The sequence below is a fragment of the Manis pentadactyla genome, chromosome 10 (assembly GCF_030020395.1).
Source record: "Manis pentadactyla isolate mManPen7 chromosome 10, mManPen7.hap1, whole genome shotgun sequence".
In the NCBI taxonomy this organism is placed as follows: Eukaryota; Metazoa; Chordata; class Mammalia; order Pholidota; family Manidae; genus Manis; species Manis pentadactyla.
In genome coordinates, this window is record NC_080028.1 from 44,630,625 (window position 1) to 44,642,605 (window position 11,981).

Below are 11,981 nucleotides of genomic sequence, written 5' to 3' on the forward strand. Positions count from 1 at the left end.
GTCCTAGTGATGCAGTAAAGCCTGTGGGGAGCAGATCTTTTGGATATAAGACTGCTGCGTTCTGGCCTGTACATGCAATCAGACCAGCGCTCTCTGTTATATTGGGAAAAATTTCCCAGGGTGTCTGAGAGTTATTTATTTTGAGTTTGGATCAGTTAAAGTTTGAAGCAATTTCACTAAATAAATGATAAAATTTACCACCTTCCTCCCAGAAATATCGTTCTCAGCATATACAAGATGCCCACTCTCACTGTCACTGTGGGGCTAGTAAGTGACTGAGATTCAGTTTTTTCTTCATCACCTCCCTATATAATGATTAAAAAATATATATGTGAGATACATTGATCTTACTGATGTATGGAAACCAACCTCATTCAGTCTGCATTTGGGACAGAGGCTCCCCATGGACTAGATATTTGAGATTCAAAAAGAGTAAATTCTACCTCCTCCCAAAAGTGGCAAAAACGAACTGCAAACCATAGATGGAGAATAAGGTGAGTTTCCCTATAAGGTAATTTATTGTATTTATATTACTTGATATCTGTGACATTAGTGGATATTACTGGGTGGCAGTGTGCTTTCCAACATGTTTTATTTCTCTGCCTTTTATAACTTATGGCCTCCTCAAATCACAGCTGTGACTGTCCCTTTCAATGGCAAAAATGACCAAGGCAGGAATTTGTAATTTCGTGTTTCCTCATGATAACAACCTATCAGAAATGTTTCTGGAACACTTTTCTGCAGTATCAGTAATAATGTACTGAATTCTAGAATTTTAAACTGGCTGTATTCACCCTCTGCCTACATTTTGATGATTTAGAAAAATGTGCCATGCCGATTGCATGCTCACACCCTTCCTGACAGGCTGTCCACCAGTTCCCCGAGGGAACCACAGTGTGAGGGGCGTTCGGTGGGTGAGCAGGTTTGTGGGCACTTCTGCTCCCATTCTCACCACACCCCATCTCTAACCTGTCTCACCCACAAGCAAATGCACGTGTGAGCACAGACACAGACACACACACACGCACGCACGCACTCACAGCCGAGTCTGACAAATGACAGAGCTCTCCTGGATTTTCACAGCTCCTGCTAGAATGAGCCCAGTCTCAGTCCCCTCTTCCTTCACCAAGTCTATCATGGCACGTGACACTAGATGTCCCAGTTACTCTGTTAATTCAAAGGAAGAATAGAGTGGTTTAGAGGTAAGGTTTCTCTCCGGTTTTGTCTGAGGGTGCCTCTGATCTTCCTGGGCAGGGAGGCAGGCTGCCCTGTAAATTCTACATAGAATCCTTTCTTTTATATGTCTATTCTGCCACCAGGGCACAGGGAACATGTGAATGAACAACAAAATAGTCCTCTGTGACCCAGTTTCAAAAGTTACTAATGAATTGGTGGCAGTCTAATTAACAGTGTGAAAACACCAGTAGCAGTGGGGACAATGTCCTCAGAGACACTGACGGTGGTCTAATGTCATCTAAATTCTGTTTTGATTCCTTTATGGTATCTTTGTATTTCTCCTAGAATTAGACACTATTTGGCAACATATAATATATAATTTATCTTTGACATAAATCTTAGATAAAGTCAAAGAACAAAACTACCCTCATTTTGCAGATAAGGAAACTGAGGAGCAGAGAAATGATGGTCGGAATGCCCTGCCATGACGGTGCAGGTTTTGAACAAAAGTTTATCTGAATACAAGGATCCCACTTCTTCCCCAATACTCTCCTAGCTGCTTGACCTGATATTAAGAGACTTCCCCACACTTAAATTTCAAACTCTTCTTGTGCTATGTGGCCTTTATTTTCAACATTTTTCTTTCTACTTATGACATTTATAGTAGGCAATGAAACCTACATTCGGTATTTGAAGCAAAGGAGAGTTTTGCTTCCCAGGCAGTAGATAAACAATTACCTGGTGCCAAGACATGTTTCTGGTTTTCTTATGTCTTATTACTGCCCAGTGACCTTGAAAAAGGCTTTTTTTTTTACTATCTCTGACATCACTTCTGGACGTTTGCTTTCTTGCTGCTCATGGTGAGCCTTGTGTCAAACGAGGGAGCACAGGTGTGTTCCTGCTGCCTCAACTGGAACAGGTGTCTCTGCTGTCCCTTTACTCAGTCCACTCACTCCTCCTCTGCTGAGGTTTCTCACGCTGACTGGCCAAGTCACATCACGTCTCTCTGTCATCCCACTCTTGGCAGAGTGATTAATAATATTCCCAGGCAGGGGGAGTGTGCTGGCAAGAAAGGAAATATATCTCTTTATTTAGAGTGAATTTTTGAAGAACATCCCGATGGGCTGTGGCAAGGACTGGTAATTTCCTGTCTGGTGTTTTCCCTTGTCCATAGCAAGTGAACCCCAATTTTATTCAGGGTACAAAGTGCCCAGATAAAATACTACCCAGTGTCCCTTACAGCTGGCATGGCTGTGTGCCTAAGATTATGGTCAATGACGCACATTACAATGATTTTAATCAACACTATTGCTGCAGAATCATAGATTTACCTATAAATACTGCTTTAGCTGCATCCCCAAAATTTGATATTTGTCTTCCAATTATATGTGTTTCTCAGGAAAAATTGTTATTGATTTCTAATTTAATTCCATTTGGCCATATAAGGTACTTGGTATAATTTGAATCATTTAAAATTTGACAAGCCTTGTTTTAGAGCCCTGAATATTGTCTAACCTGGTAAATATTATCTGTGAACCTTATAACAATTCTGCTCTTTATGTTGTTGTACTTGGAATACCCTATAAATGTCAGTTAGATCATGTTGATAGATAGTGTTAAGTCTTTTTCATACTTAATGACTTTCTGGGTAATGATTCAATCAAGTATTGAGATAGGCATGTTGAAATTTCTGGGTATAATTGAAGGTATTTATTTTATTTTAGTTTAGTTTTATCATTTATTGCTTCATATATTTTGAAGCTGTTTATTATATACATAAGCATTTAGGGTAGTTATTTTTTTTAAACAAATGACCCCTTTTGTCATTAAAATATGAAACTTTTTATCATAATTATTCTTTGCTATAATCTATTTTATATGATGTTAATAGAGGTACTGTAACTTTATTTGGTTAATGCTACTGTATATTTTTTTCCATTATTAACCCCTCTCCCATTTCTGTGTTAATATCAGAAGTTGCTTTCTTATAGGCAGAAAAGAGTTGTCTCTTTTCCCCTCTCAATCTGACAAGCTGTGCTTTTAAGTTTGGTGTTGAAATCACTTATATTTGATGTGATTATTGATATGGTTAGCTTTGAAACCAATGTACTGTTTGTTTTTTATTATTCTCATTTTTTTGTGTCTTGTTTCCTCTTTTCCTGTCTTCTTTGGGATTGATTCTCCTTGTTGGCTTTTTGCTATTAACTTGTGTTATGTTATTTTTGGATTTCTTTATAGTATACATATTAAATTTATTACACTTTACCTTCAGTTAATATTTCACTTCATATGTAATTAAAACCATACTCATGTGACTTCTATCTTTCCCCACCTGGCCTTTGTGCTGTTGCCTTTGTACAATTAACTTTTACATAACTTAAAAAACCCACAAAATAGTGGGGAAATTGTAATCTTTGGGCCTTTCTGGTGGGAATGTAAAGTGGTGTAACCACTGTTGAAAACATTATGTAGATTCCTTAAAAAATTAAACACTGAATCACCACATTATCTAATCATTCTACTTTGGGTATATACCTAAAATAATTGGTAGCAAGAGCTTGAACCAATATTTGAACACTAATATTCATAGCATCATTCACTGTAGCCAAGACTTGTAAACACACCAATGACCACTGACAAATGCATGGATAAAGTAATGTGGTATACACACACAGGGAATATTATTTAATCTTAAAAAGATTTGGATTCAGACACATGCTACAACATGGATGAAGACATAATGTTAAGTGAAATAAATCAGACACAAAGTAACTGTATTATTCCCCTACCTAGAATAGACAAGTTCATAGAGACAGAAAGTAGAATGGTGGTTGGCAGAGGCTGAGGGGAGAAAGGGTGTTACTGTTAAATGGGCACAGAATTTAAGTTTGAGAAGATAGAAAGTTCTGGAGATAGATGGTGCTGATGATTGAACATTAATGAGAATGTTCGTAATGCCTCTGAACTGTCTACTTAGAATAGTAAAAATGGTAAATGTTATGTATATTTTACCACAATAAAAAGTTAAAATACAAGACAATGAAACAATCCACAAAATGTTTTATTTTGGCTTTAAACTCTCAATGATAATTTTGCCTTATTTAAATGAAGAGAAAAAATCTTACCTATTTACCAGGTTGTTATCTTTCCTGGTGCTCTTGATTCCTTTGGTTGGTGCACATTTCTATCTCGTCATAATTTCTATCCAAGAGACTTCCTTCGACATTTCTTGTAGGGCATGTCTGCTGGTGACGAATTACTTTAGGTTTTCTGTTTCTGAAAGTCTCTATCTCACCTTCAATTAAAATAAAATCTTTTTGCTGGTCATACAATTCTAGGTTGCCATTCCCTTCTTGTATTTTCAAGATATCATTGTGCAGTCCTCTGGTTTTCATTGTTTCTGCCAAGAAGCATACTTTTATTCCCATATTTTCTTCTTTTTGTGTAATAAGATTTTATTTTTGGCATCTTTGAGATTTTTTCTCATTATAACTAGTTATAAACAATATTTAAAAATTGTTGTGACTTGATGTTTGTTATGGGTAGGGTCTGTTGAATATCTCTGACCAGTAGATTTATATTTTCCACTTTTTGAATTTTACCATATTTTGAAATATATTCACTCATTTCCTCATATACTTTTTTTGTAACTCTTTTCTCCTTTGAGGAGACCCTAATTACACAACATATCAGAACTCTTGATTTCGTCTTAGAGTTCCCTGATGCTTTGATAAAAATTCTAAGTTTTTTTTTGTATGTTTTAGAAAGAGAATTCTTACTGCTATTTTTTCTAGTTAACTGAATATTCTTTTATAGCTAACTAATATTAAAACTATTCAATATATATTTTTCTCATGAGGGTATAGTTTTCAACTCTGTAAGTTTGATTTGCAACTTTCTAATAATTATCATGTTTTTATTTAACATGATCAATCTTCTTCAACATATGGAGTACAGTTATAATTAATGTTTGTACTGTATTTTATTTTAACATTTTTGCAATGCCACATTAGTATTACATTTTTTTAAATTAAATATTACTCCAGCTGTATTTTAATTTTATTATCTGTACCATTTTGGGGTCTCTTTGTATTGATTGTTCTTTTCATTAAAGGTTGTATTTTCTTGCTTCTTTACAAGTCAGTGAATTATATTTATGGTGAGCACAATGAATTGAACTTCTTGAATGCTGGATGTATTTCTGCTCCTGTGAAGATTCTTTAGGCTTGTTTTGGTATCATTTGCATCACTTCCAGACAGGTTTGTCCTTTCATGTTCTGTGTTAGTCTGTGTTAGACTGGAGCAGAGCAGGCTTTAGCCTAGTGATATTTTTCCCCAGAACTGTGGCAAATCTTTCTATATTAATAACCAGTAAACCATGATATTTTAAATTCTGTTTGGTGTGACTAGAAACCATTTCCAATCTTGTGTGACCCAGAATATTGTTTTGAAGTCTTTTTGGGTAATTCTCCCTGAGTCAAGTAATTTCCTTACACATATATGTTCAGCTGAGTGCTCATAATGGACTGTCTATAAATCTCCAGATATCCCTCCGCATGCCCCTCCCACCTCTTGGAGTGCATTCCTGTGATCATCAGCCTCCCCATCCTATCATCTATATCTTCTCCACTCTGGCAGACTGGTGGCTCTACATGGGACCCCGCCTGCATGTCTCCAGGAGGTGAGCTGATGTAATCATCTCACAGGAAACGCTGTGCTTCATTGTCTGGTGTCAAATATTCATAAAATGGTGGTTCAATATATTTTGCTTCAATTTTTAGTGGTTGAAGCTTGGGGGTCACATATGCTCCCCATGACTCCATTTCCAGTTAAGCCTATTATCTTCCTATGCTTTCCTTCCCATTAAAACATTTTCCAAAATTCTAGATTTTTGAAAATCTAGAGTGACTAATAATTCTAACTAGATGATTTGCTTATTCTTACTATTCCTGAAAATCTGTGATTGGTTGTGATTATATTTTCTCATCTCTTGAAACTCTTTTTGTTTGGCAGCGCCATATGCTGGTCCCTCGCCTTATGAAACAAGTAGCTCTCTCTGCTGCCTGATAGAGTTTATTATTATTTGGGGTGTGTGTCGGTGGCAGGAATAGCAGGAAAGACCATCAAGAGATGAGGTGCCATGTCAGATCTTGAAGTTTAGCTTATACATGAGTCAAGCACATATTAAAGTTAATTTGCAGAAATATCCATTATGGATTGTAGCCCTCCTGTGAGGAGATGTGTTTGTTGGCCCTTGACTGTGTGCTGCCCTTGTGGTTTGCTTTTACCAAGTAGCTACTTTCATGGAACGTATCAGTGGAAAATGAGGAAAATAATAAGTGTAACTTCATCTGGTTATTTCTAAGTATCTGGAGAATGTGGAGAGAGAAAAGTGATTATCTCAGGATTTAAAATTCCATTCTCAAGGTATCAAAACAGGTCAGAAAACTATGACTTCCATAAAAGAAGCCAGTAGCTCCTGTAGCTACATGACTTCTTGAAAGCAACCCAAGTCTAATTTTGTGGATGAATTAATTTCAGTGAAAATTGAGTTCACAACCAGGAATGTTTACTAGAGGACACAATGAACAGGTAGATTAAACTGAAGTCCCACAGAAGCAGGCACTTATATCCTGCATTAGGGTTTGACCTCTTCTTGTGTGAACAACCTACAATGACCTACTTTGAGGTAGTTTTCTTTCAGGACAATGCTGAGCTTTGTCACCACCCACCCCCACTTCTTCTCATTGTTTAGAAAGCAATAACCAGAATCACATTCTAACAGTCTTTCGAGCATGGGGTACACAGTATGAACTGGAATGTGTACCAGAGACAAATTTCAAGACAGCTGTTTTATATCAACAAAACGTGAGGCATGTCCCCGGGAATGTGTCATTAGAGTTTTGGCATCAGGGTGAGGTGAGAAGTAACATTGTTTGGGTTAAATTTACTCATGTGAAAAAAAGTATTCAACCTTAAAAAAAGAAGGAAATACTGCCATTTTGACAACATTTGGACCTTGAGGGCATCTGATGTAAAGCAAACAAAAAGACAAATACTGCACGATATCACGTATATGTGGAATTTTAAAAAGCTAAGTGCATAGGTACAGAGAACAGACTGGTGGCTGCCACAGGTAAGGAGCACTGTAATGGGCTAAGGTGGTCAGAAGGCATAAACCTCCTGTTATACGATAAACAGTTCCAGATGTAATGTACAGCCCATTGACTGTAGTTAACAACAAGCTATCTTTAATTATTGCTGAGAGAGTAGATCTTAAAAACTTCTTATCACATGAAAAAATTGTAACTGTGTGAGTGATGGATGTTAACTAAACTTGTGGTCATCATTTCTCAATCTATACACATATATCAAATAATTATGTCATAACTGAGGGCTGATACTATGATACATGTCAATTATATTTTCATAAAACTGGAGAAAAGTAAAGGGTGGTAATGCAAAAATAAAAAAACGAGAATACCAACAAAGTTTCCACTTTAATAGCACATTAGTGTAATGCAATATAGTTCACCCTCGGCATGCAGCAGGGTGGTCTGCAGTACAGATGAATGAGGAATCACACTTAACCATTCTTCCTGTGAAAGCTGGTGTTAGATCAGGAAAGAAAACTGAGATAAATAAGTTTTGCCTTGAACAAGCTGAAAAAGGAATAAACAAAAATACAATAAGCATTTTTATTACTTTTCTGTATTACAGACATAAGAAGAGGTGTTGTTTGAACTTTATGAAAATTTACATTCATTGTCAATTAGCAAAGGGAACCATTATAAAAGAAGGTCTATTTGTATTAAGGCCATCATGCTTACTTAAGTCTCTAGTTCTAACACTAGTAGAAAAGAAACTTTGGTGGTTAATCTGAATGCAATTTCACTACTGTACTGTAGACTTGAATTAGAACACAGAGTAAAACATGAAATATTTATATGTATTTTTAATTTTGAAGGTCTTTTTAGTTTCCTAAATCTTTGAAAGAAATGCCATCTTTTTTATTGAGACCTTGAAGGCTTGTTTGACTTGCTTGTTCCGCAGAGTATAAACGAAAGGGTTCATCAGAGGGATGACTGATGTGTTCAGCAATGACACCACTTTATTAACGGCCACGCCTTCCTTGGCTGGTTTCATATACATGAAGATGCAACTTCCATAGGTGATGGAAACAACAATCATGTGGGAAGAACAGGTGGAGAAAGCCTTTTTTCTTTGCTGAGCAGAAGGGAGTCTTAAAATATTCCTAATAATGTATATGTAGGACACAATTACACACACTAATGTACAAATGAAGGTCAGCACAGCCATGATGAGGGCAAGCTGCTCTACAAATTGAGTGTCTGAGCAAACAATCTTCAGAAGAGGAGATACATCACAGCCAAAATGGTCAACGAGATTAGAGTTACAGAAATCCAGCTGAACTCCTAGGCTAAGTGGGGGGAGTATGACAATTAACCCAAACAGCCAACACGAAAGGACAAGAATGGTGCAAACCCTGTCACTCATGATGGTGGTGTAGTGCAGGGGCTTGCAGATGGCCACGTAGCGGTCATAGGACATGGCAGTTAGGAGAAAAAATTCTGCTGCCCCAATGAGGATGATAAAAAATAATTGGATAATGCAAGCATTATAGGTAACCCTTCTGTCCCCAGTTGTCAGGCTATACAGGAATTGAGGAACACAGACAGTTGTAAATATTATTTCTAAGATGGAGAAATTCTGAAGGAAAAAGTACATGGGTGTTTTAAGATGAGGGTCCAGCAGAGTGAGGAGCACAATGATGAGATTTCCAGCAACAGTGAAAATGTAGGTGAGAAACAGAAATACTGAAAGAAAAACCTGTAGTTGTGGGTCATCTGTTAATCCAAGTAGGATGAATGTTATTGCAGAATGATTTTTCATCACTGTTTTAAGATACGCTAGGAGACCATAAACTGAATCTGAGGAATAGAAAAAAAGTTAGAAATAAATCATGTAAAGATAATATTCAATATGCTGTGTAGAGGAAAGTAGACAAGCAAGTCAGTAGAAGCACATATTTTACTTTTAGTGCATCAATAATCTGATGTAGAAGTGATTGCACTTGCTATTTCCTGGACTCTTCTTTACCTTGTTCTTCACAATGTGGTTTATAGAAAATATCCATCTGATGATTCATTTTCACTACAGTTACAGGGTGAATTTTAAAGTAGATAGAAAATGCCAGGAGGATCTCCCAGTCCCCTGAGATTAGGGCAGCCGTCCTGGTGTCTTCACTCCCCAGTGCAGAGGAGGAGATCCATAAATGTCAATAGGTAGGAACGTACCTGTATAAAAATTTCATTTCCCCATCTGTCAGAAGAGCATACCAGCAAATTATTCTCATACCCTACAGCAATATAATACCACCAAGGCTTAGATGTATTATTTTCCATGTTTTGCAACAGTTGTCTTCAAATAACTCTTTAATGTCCTCACTGCCCTAGAGGACCCATTACTGTCTGGGTGACCAGGGAGCAGTACCTCAATTACTGTGAAATTTCCTGACTCCCATACATCTCCAGAATTTCTTCCTTGCTCCCCTTGTATGTTAATATACTGAAATATTCAAGTCTGTCTCCCTCCCAGGTAACAGTTTGAACAGCATCTGTTCTGTTTCCTTTCTTGAATTCTCATTTCAATATCGATGTGTTGTCTAACACCCCACCTAGCTCAAGCCTTCCCAGGATCCTGACAGATGGGATGTTCTGATGGTGTTCCTCAGAGAACCAAATCCTGTCTTTGGGCTTCCATGATCCTTAAGTCCTGTGATTTATGTAGAGATGATTTCTCTCCCAAATGCCATATGAAGCTACTTGCTAGCTCTACTAATAACATGAAATCTATATTCTCCAAAATGGACAGAGGAAGGTGAATACCACTTGGGGAAAGAGTTGACTTCTTTGCGTGATTCCTTTCTGTGAAGACTCACTTTGGCCCTGGGAATGTCCCTAATCATTGCCCCAGGACACCACTTTGCTCTTCAGATTGTGCTTATTTTCCTAAAGAACTGTTATTATCAGGCATTAATACTTAACCAGGTTTAAATATGACATGGAGAAGAAATAAATATTGGCTATTCTGTGTGGATATTCTTAAAAGCTGAAAAGTCACATCTATCCTTTGGAGTTTCCCTACAAGACTGCCTCGCTGTGTAGCTTCTTTTCGGGGACCATGTCAAAGAAACCATTGTTACACCTTCCAGGACACCCTTGAGTATATTTGCATTTCCACATTTCCTACCTACTCACTTACCTTCCCAGTAATTGTGGCAATACTGTACTTCAAGGAAGTGTCAGAGATGAATTTGATCCTTGTCAAACTGCATCTAAAGTTTAAATAATTCCAGAAAAGGTATAATTTCAGTATTTGAGGCAATTAGTCACCCTTAATCAATTGTAATAATCACAAATAAATGAAAATGTTGGCTTTTCAAATGCTTCCTAACCACAAACAGTATCTCTGGGACATTAAGAATACTTCCATTTATTACACAATACTGTTTTAGAGGGCATTCTTGTATGTAAATCTTTTTGTCTTCAGCAGATTAATTCTTCACTTAAGAACTAGCCAAAAGACAAGTATTGAATAAATAGCCTCTTATATTTACTGACAAACTAGTCCTTTAAAAAATGTGCCCAGGTGTATATACTCCTTCCATGGGTAAATGAGAGTCTCTGTTATCCAAAGCCTTTGGAATTCAGGCATTATTATTTTGGATTATATTTTTAATAATTTTCCTGACAGGTTAATCTTACCATATCATTATTTCACTGATACTTTTCTTATAAGTGAAGTATATCATTTTATTTTAAATGGTTATTTCACTACAAAACAATCATCTTTATGTTTCCATGACCTGAAAACTTTATCAATTAATAACAAACGTACTTAATCTCAATTTTTTTTGAGTTATTTGATTGCATACATCGGTAAAAGAGCTGTAATATCAGAGATTCCAAATCCTTGAATGTATTCTAACCAAATGAACATTACAGTAACTACTATTGACTCCTGTAGGATGGAGACAGCACAAAGTATGGTCTTGATATATTGAAGGATAAGTTAAATAACTAATTAGCAGGTTGTTGTAAATGGGCAGCTGCCCCATGAAAGTTATTTCTTGCTGTCATGTTCTAAGAGTCTATAAAAAAGAGAGACACAATTTTTGATATCTATTCCTGGCCCCTTTCATTATACCATTACAGCCTGGCAGTCACTCCACTCTCCAGCAATGTACACAGCCGGTCTCATCCTAAATTCTGATCTCTACCAAGAGCACTGCTCAAGAGTCATGTTCAGACTCATTATTATTTTATACAGAACAAAGTAGCAGTTGGGAGATTAATTTTCAAATCCTGTCTGCACATTAAGATACTTCTTGGACTCAGATTTTCTAGAAGAAATATCTAACCTCACCTCATTGTCTTTACCCAGGAACTGATTTTATACAATTTCCAAGTTTCCCATTCCCAAATCTTTTGGCATATAAATAACAAATGGTTCACACTTATTTTCTAGTTTTTCCCCATTAGTTTTAGAAATTGAGCACAAAGTTCCACCTTGAGTCTGAGAAACACTGGTTGCTATAGGCTATAATTCTGAGTTAACTTTGTCATACTTTTGAGCCCCACAGACTCTTTCAGGTACGAGTGCCTGCAAATGAGGGGTGATGTACAATGGCAAAGAGAATAGAACTGTTTCTGTTCTCATCATCACCAAGTGTACATGAAATCCGATGAGAAGTCTTACCTCACATTAAGCTATTAAATAAT

At 36.7% G+C, this 11,981-nt stretch overlaps 1 protein-coding gene across 1 annotated transcript; it reads right to left on the reverse strand.

Annotated features, from left to right (window-relative positions):
• Positions 1 to 8,157: 8,157 nt before the first annotated feature.
• Positions 8,158 to 9,099, reverse strand: LOC118933186 (olfactory receptor 6C2-like). Its single transcript, XM_036927208.2, has one exon. The coding sequence runs from the start codon at positions 9,088 to 9,090 to the stop codon at positions 8,158 to 8,160; it is 933 nt and encodes a 310-aa protein (XP_036783103.2). The 5' UTR covers positions 9,091 to 9,099.
• Between the last annotated feature and the right edge of the window lie 2,882 nt (positions 9,100 to 11,981).

Bases quoted from the DNA above. Each gene is read 5' to 3' on its own strand.
- LOC118933186 (XM_036927208.2), bottom strand. From the start codon at position 9,090: ATGAAAAATCATTCTGCAATAACATTCATCCTACTTGGATTAACAGAT.